Source organism: Cupressus sempervirens, chromosome 9, assembly GCF_028749045.1.
Source record: "Cupressus sempervirens isolate cs-2001-9-10 chromosome 9, ASM2874904v1, whole genome shotgun sequence".
In the NCBI taxonomy this organism is placed as follows: Eukaryota; Viridiplantae; Streptophyta; class Pinopsida; order Cupressales; family Cupressaceae; genus Cupressus; species Cupressus sempervirens.
The window spans coordinates 220389602-220400270 of record NC_143126.1 but is presented as its reverse complement, the minus strand read 5'-3'; the positions used below and the strand labels follow the sequence as shown (position 1 = coordinate 220400270).

General features: G+C 32.4%; 1 protein-coding gene across 1 annotated transcript; it reads right to left on the bottom strand.

Annotated features, from left to right (window-relative positions):
• Window positions 1-5384: 5384 nt before the first annotated feature.
• On the bottom strand, window positions 5385-7907 carry LOC149538301 (putative pectinesterase 53). The gene is made up of 5 exons (XM_089802801.1): window positions 7526-7907; window positions 7054-7243; window positions 6572-6778; window positions 5754-5989; window positions 5385-5662 (listed from the first exon to the last, which is right to left on the bottom strand). The coding sequence occupies exons 1-5, from the start codon at window positions 7852-7854 to the stop codon at window positions 5515-5517; spliced, it is 1110 nt and encodes a 369-aa protein (XP_089658927.1). The 5' UTR covers window positions 7855-7907; the 3' UTR covers window positions 5385-5514.
• Window positions 7908-10669: the final 2762 nt, after the last annotated feature.

Here is a 10669-nt window from a genome sequence, read left to right as displayed (position 1 = left end):
TGAATGTCTTTTGAATCTACCCTATGAGTGAATTTAGATAAATGTAGATCTTGAGAGGATGAATATAGAAGATGCAATAATGGATCTATTGAATGCATGATAGGAGATCTTGAATGGTGAAAATGCAATAGAAAATCTAGCATAAACTCCTGTAATAGCTTAAATGGATGAATCCTTGATTTTTAATGGAGAGATTTCTTGAACACCTTGAATATATGAAGAATACTTGAACACTTGCTAAATCAAATACTTTCACATGTGAGATATGCAATTGATTCATGGATGGATGAAATAGAGAAAATGGAAGGGCTTATATAGAGCTTAGAATTGACTAACTCTTACTAGTTGACCTTCTTAGTAATTAACACCTTGAAGCTATCTAGACATGGGTCTCAAATAGAGGACCCAAAATAGGGCCCAATCAAGGGTGTATTGTAGCCTTGATTGTCTCATTAAGGGCACACTACACTCCTAATTGACCAGGGGCACTCTACACCCCTGATAACTTTTGTGATGTGGATCCTAATCAAACTCCAAGGTTTATTCAGTGTGGTTTTATCCCCATATTATTTCTATGGGGGTTTGGGGGAAACACCCCCAAGAAAGGGTCAAGGGGTAGCACCCCAGGTGTGCTCCCTATTGTAGTACAATATGGGGTTGAGGGGCAATGCCCTTGCAGGATATTTTTGGGGGTAGCACCCTTGAAGCCAAAAATGACCTTATATTGTAAAAGGAATTGGCTACTATTTTTCCCATTGGATGACTTATTCTAGCTCTAATTTTGTAAGCGGCAAAAACTTGTATAAAAAGGCTTAGGGTTAGGGATTTCATAATGTAATGGTGATATTGTAGCTTCTTGCAGTGGTATTGAGAAATAAGGGATTGTGGATTGTAATCACTGGATAATAATAATATTGGACTTGTTGTTGGTGGATGTAGCTCAGGGATTGGGTGAACCACATTAAATCTTGGTGTCTTGTGTTCTATTCTATGCGATCTATTATTTTATGATATTGGTCATATTTGCATGTAACTATTATTTCCATTTGAGATTAGTCCTAACAATAACAAGGGCCTTGAACCTCTAGGATCCCAAAATAGGTCCTAGATCCTAGAAATCAAGAACATAATATGAGATATAAACATTTTGGTGCAGAGAGCATATTCCAAGTGCTTAAACAAAGGAAAGGGAGGACCTAGGTGGATAGATCCTACCCCAAGCTTAATTCTATAAAAATAGGAGATTTTAAAGAGGATCTATTAGGTTTTAACCCAATTCCACCTAAGAGAAAGGACAGAAAAGAGAAGAAATAAGGAAAGGTACAAATGATTGATGACCTCAACTTAAGTTGTTGCCAAATCATCACTAAATTGAGGTGCTTCCAATTTAAGATGGTACAAGGCTACAATCTCATAAAAGTAATATCCCTAACTTCAAACGATATGCAAGTTTTAGCATGCTTAGAACTTTTGTTGGTTTTGGGCTCAATGCTAAAAATGATATTTTACCAACCTTGATATATTTTACCTATGCTTCACAAAGTCTCTAACTATTTAAAATTTATTATTTGTGAACACTCTATCACTAAAGGTTAGTATATCATAATCATACAATTTTATAATTAAAGACATAAATACTATAGTAGTATTATACCAAATGTAACTAAACAACCTGAGTTGCTTGTTAATTTGAAATCTAATTTGTCAAATACCCTTCAACCCACTTATTTAATACATATATTTTTTCATTTATTTGTGGCTATTAGGAGTTATTTTATATAAGTTAAATGAAGCAATTTTTTCCAAAAAGAATTGAGAAATCTCCTATGATTATCATTGATAGTATTTTTAGTCAATTCATGTCATATAATTATTTCTTTTGAAAAATAAAATCTCCATCTAACCCTCATCTACCTTGAAATGGAAATTGCTCAAGTGGACTAGAAAGATAATGCTTGAAATTGAACTTTTTACCATGCTTGATAAAAGAAATTAAACTTAAAATGCTTGATAACTCAAAAATCTAGTACATTAAGAATGTTTAGTTTATGAAAATAGAAATTACAAAAAACATAGATTACAATACTAGATGGGTCAAGCCTTGACCTTAGATGTCAACATGTTGCAGGGACATTTGTGTCCTCACATTTTTGTTTGAATGAGAACAACCTATAAGCTAGTGGAATAGAGTTGTCTATTCAATGAACATGTACAATTTTAACACATGGAGATGAGAATAAATATAACATTTGTATAGGGACTTTCCTTAGACCTCAGTTTTGTTGTTTCTACCCCCACGGATGGCTAGACAAGATTGGAATAAAAAACAAGATGTACAAAGATGAAAGAACCCTCTGTGTACACAAGAACCCTTACAATGATAATAAATAATAGACTAAATCAAGTATGAAATGAAAGAAATGATAGATGCGATAGAGAAGATCCAAGAGGAGTCCTAACTACTCTGAGAGTCCAGTAGATGATAGTATTTTAGTAGAGCTTCCTTGTGAGAGAGAAAAACATGAAGATAAGTTATGGATGATATTATAGAATGATTAAATGAGGAAGAATGAGATTTTTTCGACTTAAAATAGGTGGGAGTATCTGTTATAAGTGCACTTGATTGTGGCATGGATTAAGTGCAAACCATCCATGATATTCTTTATCTGATTCTTAGATTTTATTGGGATGTTTGCATACCACACTCTTTTTTGACTGATTTCTCCTAAAATTCAAATCACAAACTGCTAATACTTCATCATTACTAACTTGAGGCCATAATCATGAAATTGTAATAATATATTTTGTCATGAATGCACAAGACATAATCCATAAGTGTGATATTGGAACATGGTTCAATTTGAGATGCTACAAGATGATTTAAGGATTTTGATCAATTAGAAATAAAGTTAAATTTCAAATTCACGGTATAGGAAAAACCATGTAATTATTCCTTTTATTTTAGGTAATCTTGATGCACAAACAATACCACAATTTATTTTCTAAGTGCTTGATTTGAGGCTACTATAAACAAAGATAAGATAATTAGTAATGTTGAATTTATTGCATTAATAAGGAGTGTGAGGATTGAAATTGGTCATATTCTAAAAATATAATTGATGGAGATATATCTTTTCATTTCTTTATATTATTTTCATCTTCTGGACATCAATCCAATCAAGTGTAAATATGACACTTTAGTTTCTCATTACTACTATTAAGCACTCTTATAGTCTATCAATCTGAAGTACTTTAAATGAAAATATACATAGGGAAATGATGGGACTATAGATGATAGTGACATACAAGGTCATATAAAACAATATGATGAGGTGTCCCTCTAATGCAACATTTGTTAAATTTCTTTTGAATCAAAATAGGAGCTAAACTTACATATTCCCAATGAAGAATCAACTAGATACAAATTTCTTTTGATTTACTATATTTTGAGACATTTAGAAATCGTATCTAGAGCTAGTTTTTCCTAGTTGTCCAAGTATCAAACTTATTTTCTAATGATTAAAGGAGTTATTCAAAAGACTAAATATAGTTCACCTAGAATTGAATATTTTGGCCTCGTATATGAAAATAGGTTTAAGAAGTTTAGAAAGAAATGAAGACAAGGTCCTTTTCCACTCTAGTGTCAACAATAATGATTTAAATTTATAGAGTAAGAAGAATCTCATAGTAGAAACTAATTATCTTTGAGAGACAAGCCTAAAGTTATTTTGATATCTTGAGTAATGTGATAGATCTTAAATTGATCTAGCAAATGATGCATGTAAACTAAAATTGATTCATCCATAGATGCATAATTGAAAGAATTTTCTATTAAAAAGAATCTCTTTAATCCTGTATACAGAAAAGAAAATTTGAACTTCTTTAATCTTCTATATAGAAAAAATGCTTGATTTCTTAAAATCACATGTATCCGTGCATACATGTTGGATAGATGTTTCCTTAACATTTATATACATGATTGCGTGTCAACATATGCAAACAAATTTGGTTAAATGTTTGGAATTGTAAGTTGCCATGTAGAGGAAGTTATATTAAGGTGATATAAATAGGAATTGAAAATCCTCTAGGAGATTAGTTAAAGCGTTATACTCCTAAACATTAAATCTAAGTATCAAATGTTGCACAGTGTTTTGGGTTCCCATCTTTTTTGTTGTTGTAAAGTTTTGGTGTTTGATTGTGTTATACTTAACCAACGACTAAGTCTATCATGCTATAATCTAAATGAATGTTTATCCATTAGATGATGTATCATTCTTGAAATAATGTTAATTATGTGTTAAATTATAAGTCAACAAATAAATTGTACATTATAATTAGTTTCTTGTGTTGTGAAGGCAATAATAATGTTTCTATCATCTTTGGAGTCATAGAGATCACACGTAGCCTTTACCCTTTATATTTGGCTACAAATTACTATTGAGATAAAATATGTTAAATTACAAGGGATAATGTGTCTATGATAATATGTTTGTGCATGGGTGTAATAAATAAGAAGTTACACATATGTAGATGCGTAGACATGTAGAGAAGCATAAGTACATAAAGATATGCATAATACATCAATATGTAATATAAAACAAATAATTTAATTTTATATAAAATTATCATTTATCAATATATTTTGAAAAAGAAATACACTAAATATAATGAAAATATCTGTAAGTTTCCCAACATTAATGGATAGAAGCCATCATCCAAACAAAATGTACATACGATCATCCAATACATTTGCATCCATTACATACACATCCTTACAATTCATTGCCCTCAAAGAAAAAGTCAAAATTTATTTATATTAAAATAAATTTGTGCCACTATATTGAACAGCATTGTCATCCACTGATTAAAATTGACTGATATATGCAATAATCAAATATACATAGAGATTTGAATCTCAATTTGTTTAAACTTTGATTATACCAGATACATTCTACATAGACAATAGCCATCTCCAACATGAGGTGCAAATTGCAACAGAGAAAATAAATAAATAAATAATGTGAATCAGACAACTCGTGGGTTGTTTGGGCTTCTTGTGAGCGTATTTCCGTGCTGCATTATCCCCATTTTCAACAAAACCAATGCAACTTCCACACCCGTGAGAAGACACTGCAAGTTAATCCAGTCCATTGAATCATCTAAATTCAATTACCCACAATAAAAAAATTCTGAATCCCCAGTAATGTCTTTGGAAATGATTATTGAACAATTATTTTCATTGGATTTACTTTGAAAAGGACCATAGTCTGTCTTCTATAATGTACAGATTTTCTGCAAACAAATAAGTTTGATTACTTATGATACATTCAAAAAATCATTTATATTTCAATGGAAGTAATCAGATTACATAAGTATGGGTCATCGTCATGGATAATTACAACAAGAATTGATTTTAAAACACTCTCTCATATCTTCTCATGCCTCAGATAATATACACAGCAGACTATGACATTGTTTATTTGAAAAAAATGAAACTATATTACAGAGAATTGACTAGAGACTAATCCAGTCATGGCCATCAATAAAAGTGAGGGCTAGAAATGGTTTAACTTCTTGGTCTGTGAGTTCACGAGACCATGATACCCTACCCAAAAAGCTTGCCCCTGCCCCACTGCATTTATATTGCCCATAAAATACTGTCCTGCACAAATAGGAACAAAAACCCTTAACATCGCACATTGATCATCACATGACAAATCCTTCTTTTATTATGGAATGAAGAGAGAACTTACAATTCCTTGTGAGGGTCGCCCATGTTGGCCCATCCAACAGGCATGATGATCTTGTCCATGTATGTGTACGCAAACACCACTCTTGAAAATGTTCCCCACGCTCTCCCCAAATATAGAGCTCCTGACCCTGTCACTTTACATCTCACAAATGCAAATCCTGTGTCATCTACTGAGCTCTCTCTTTTTTGTGCTGTTACTGCCCCATATGTATCAGATATCCCATGTACCACACACCCCTGCACCAACAAATATAATTCATTCTTACCCAACTCATAATTGAAACGAGTATAGGGATTAAGTTCATTTCCACTAGTTTAAGTGGTTCATCCGAAACCTATCTATTGCACTGACCAAAACTTAACATGTCATTCATATCAAATCACATTAACTTCTCAATAATACCCATTTATTGGTCTAAGCTCTTCAATAAGACCTATCTATTAATATAATTTCAGATGATCCACTTAATCTAATTAAAGAGTATGATGTTTAACTTCTCCAATAATACCCATTTATTGGTATAAGCTCTTCAATAAGACCTATCTATTCATATAATTTCAGGTGGTTCACTTAATTTAATTAAAAAGTATGATGTTCAATAAACCATAATAGTTTCTGAATAGGACTTAGTATGCTGTTCATATAAATCACTCCAACTTTTTCAATAAGATTCACCATTAGTATAACTTCAAATGAATCACTTGAACAAATTAAATCTTAGAATATACCTCATGAAACTTTAGAATCTACTGTTTAAAATGGTCAATATGACAAATTGTTTTAAGAGTCTTTCTTACAAATTAGGAAAGGGTATGTACCTCATAGAGTGAAAGGCCATTCCCAAAGATAAAATCCACGGAGCCTTCAATATAACAGTCTTTGAAATAGTGGCGTCCAGTGTGATCATAAAGGGTGTCCTGAGCTCCAAGGAAGCTGCAGCCAAAGAAAGCTGCTGTGTCCCCTGTTATTCTCAGTGCTACTGCTTGCTTCCCTACTGCCCCTGGTGGAGGAATAGGAGCTGTATTCTGTGCTTTCAAAACAAATATTCAACATCAACAAATATTCTTTCTTAGAATTTGAACTTTAATAATAAGAACACCACTACAATTTAGCCATCAAACCATACTAATATCAAACTGAACACCCACACATATATTCAAATAACTATTAAAATTATCATTTATGAATCAAGTATACATTGTGATATTTCTCAAAATCATACAAGATTCCAAAGCACAAAAGTTAGATACAGGCCAATTCTGAATAGAAAGCATTTGAAGTAAGAATTCCAAAATCTCACCTTGAAAGTAATGTTCTTGGCAATGAAATAAGGAGAATTAACTGCAACAGTGGCACTATTGTATGTGCCCAATGGCTTTCCATCTGGCCCTAAAGTTCCTGCCATGTCTCCCCATTGTATGACTGTGGAGTCTGCCCCTGCCCCTTCAAGAGTTACAAATGCTTTTGTCATCGGAATGTTCACCTTCTCCCTGTCAAACACCAAAATAAATACCAAAACCAAAGATTTTTAGGTAACCCACAGGGTTGATCCAATCCAAATTTGTAAACTACAATCTCAACAGATCAAAAGATAAAATTGTGCCATTTTATCCTTTTTGAAGTAAGCCAACCCTTCAATCTTCAAACTCAGCTAACTTTTCAATCTTCAAATTTTATTTCATCATCTTATTAATATATCACTGAGCATAAGCATTGATGCAAAGAAACTCACACAATTATTTTCAAAACCATATTAATTTACACATACTTACTCATATACTCCTGCATTGATTTTGATAACAACTCTAACAATATTGAAGAGAGGCAGAGAATCAATGGCTTTCTGAACAGAAGTGAAGTCCCCTACTCCATCTGTAGGATCCACCACAAGGTAAGAGGAAGGAATAAGCTTGTTCTTTGCTGGTTTATACAATGAATGGCTCAGAGTGCCCATCCATCTTATCCATTTGGTGTACTCATTCTCAATATTCAATGCCCTTGTATGGACAGGCTTTTCTTTGTGCACTCTTGCATTGCCTTCCACTACAGATATGAATAACACACCAAGAACAACAACAATCATAAATCGTTGTTTCAACATTTTTCAGTCTTGAAACCCAATTGAGTTGAATTGAATTTTTTGGGGGGAGTCACAAGAAGAGCACAGATATATAAGACAAGAAGAGGAATGCGGCTTTTAAAAAGCTGCCCACGATCATTTTCAAATGGTTGTGCAAAGCAAAATTTCAGCTTTTACAAAGTGCGTAGGACTCTACTGCGTCTTTCTATTCTTGTTTATGCAATATAAAAAACCTCTGCAAAACCATTTAATGGCTTCCATTCATGACCTCCCAAACTGCTTTTCCTAAAGCTTTCGGCATCAAGTGGGACGGCGAAGCCTCAAGATGTGTCCAAATGCATATGCATAGCTATTAAATGGCCACTACAGGAAATTTGTCCTGTCCTTGTTTTTATCATTTTATTATTGTTTTCTGTGGCACAATATTCCCCAACAAGTGAATGAATATACCCGGAATTCCACCTATTTTCACAGAATCCAAATACTTTTATAGATGATAGTCCCTCCATACCTGATTTTTATGTGCACATTGATTCACGGTCGTATGGTTCATGCCACTTTGCTAAGGTTTTGTTCTTGTCAACTTCTTACCATCTACAATTTTGGGTACAACTTGTTCTTATATTCAAATTTAGGTTGATTTGTATCATGGTAGTGTACAAATATATTTAGTTGAAATACAATTCAAATGAAGAATTTACTTTACTTTCAATAATATTATTAATCTAATTATTCAAATTCAAGTTTTTGTATCTTTTATATATATAAAATTGATGATAATATATGTAATATTTTAATTTAATAGTATAATGGTGTTCTCAACACTTCAATAAAAATAATTATTTTCTTTTTGAAATATCAAGGATAATCAATAACTATTAAAATTCTAGTGCAAAGTATTCACTATACCATGAGTGTATATTTAAAGTCTTCTTGTAAAATTGTCTATCAATATTAGACACAAGCTATATTCCACATAAGAGGTTATTGCCCTATATCAAAATGTCATGGTGCTAAAATTCAAGTACATCACCATCTAAGAACACATTGGAATTCTTGATAGCTTAATTCTCAAACATAGAGTTCAATGAGAAATTAATATCAAGTTTGTAAACCCACAATCTACTGTGCATTTTATGGATCCATCAAAAGAGGCAATAGAGATATTACACATCATCTTCTATAAATCCTAGTTATTAGGCTCATCCTTTTTGGGTATATTTCTTAGTTTGAGTTGACAAAATATTGTAAGTGCATGAAGACATGAAATTTGGTATCTAAGAACTCATACTCATGTAACAAGTCCATAAAGAAATCTTCTACATCCTACCATTTTCCATTTGTTTTAGCTTGACTTTTAGGAAAGTGGCAATAGTGGTCTAGGTGTTGTCTCACTAGCTACCTTGGAATTATTGTTAGTAGGTGTGCTAGTGTTGCTAGCTTCTCCATTGTTCCCTCAATTTTAGTTGTTGCTCCTATGTTTTTTAATAGCATTCATATTTTACATCAAATTTGTGTCAATATCTAACCTAATAGTTTTTGTTCTCTAGCAATATTATTCACACATTATATTTCTCTCATTTTGGTGTCTCCTATCACCCATAATTCTTGGAGCTCCCTCAAAAATCAAATATGGAATAGGAACTTCCTCTTCAATCTTTTTTCCTTCTTTGGTGAATCATTTCTCCATCTTCTAAAATAAGTACACCTCATGAAACCTTTGGTTGCATAAGAAAAATTCACTATCAAAATTTCCTCTAAATCACATTACCTATTAGAATAAAGCACTTAGATAACATTGTAGTATCCCACATTAAAATATGCTTCAATATTTTAAATCATTTTAAATAGTCATGCAAGCTCTAATGTCAGTATAATATTCTACACTAGAATATATTCTTTGAATATTGCAATTATAAAAAATAATTGAATGTATACTTTGATACCACTATAACATACTATCTAAAATTTATAACCCAAACATTTTTCAATTTCCACAAGCTCTTTATCTGGGCATTTAGTATGAAAACAATTTTTATATACTTTTAGTTTTTACCACAATAGTATAAACAATTACCATAACTAACTATTTTTGTAAATGCAAATGCTTGTAGTGTATACTTTCTTTATTTAAACACTAGGACATGTGTACATTAAATATTGATTAATTAATATACAAACTAATAATAATATATAATGCTAGGGTCTAATTAATGAAATTTGATGATTTTATGGAATTGTATGACATAAATAATAATTTGAAAGGATTGTCAATACTAGAGGCAAAATAGAATTATAAATATGATATAAATGTTGTATCATAGAAAATAATAAACGAGAATGATAACAATTACACACTTTTCGCTTTACAACTTTTCACATTTTTCCCATTCTCTTAGTTTTTTAATTTTGATGGGTGGGGTTGGCCCCCTAGAGATGGGCCAGATCCCAGGATCTTGCTCAGATCTGCAACTTGTTCTAACCTTGACTGGGAGTGTCCAGGGAGGAGTACATCTTGAGCGTCCTTCTAGTGGGGACCCTGTTGAGTCTATTGTGCTTTTGATGGATTGTCAGGAGAAAGTAGTGAGTCCTATAGTAACTCAAGGATGGAAGGAAGTAGTCCTAGGAGAAAAGACAACTCACATCCCACTAGAAGCCCCCAAGGTGATTAGTGGGGAGGAGGGCTTAGAAATTGTTATTCCAAATAGCTTGGTTGATTGTGTGTCTGCCAACCTAAAATTGTGCCTAGTTGGCAGGTTTGTGGCCTTCTGCCCATCGATTGAGATGGTTTGGAAGTGGGTAAGTGGAAGTGGAAGTTGAAAGGGAGTGTGGTTGT

Excerpts from the sequence above, each read along its gene's own strand:
- LOC149538301 (XM_089802801.1), bottom strand. The coding sequence starts at position 7,854 with ATGTTGAAACAACGATTTATGATTGTTGTTGTTCTTGGTGTGTTATTC. Across the intron at positions 7,244-7,525 it reads ATCAATGCAGGAGTATATGA|GGAGAAGGTGAACATTCCGA; the intron begins GTAAGTATGTGT and ends GGTGTTTGACAG. Across the intron at positions 6,779-7,053 it reads CCAAGAACATTACTTTCAAG|AATACAGCTCCTATTCCTCC; the intron begins GTGAGATTTTGG and ends TTGAAAGCACAG.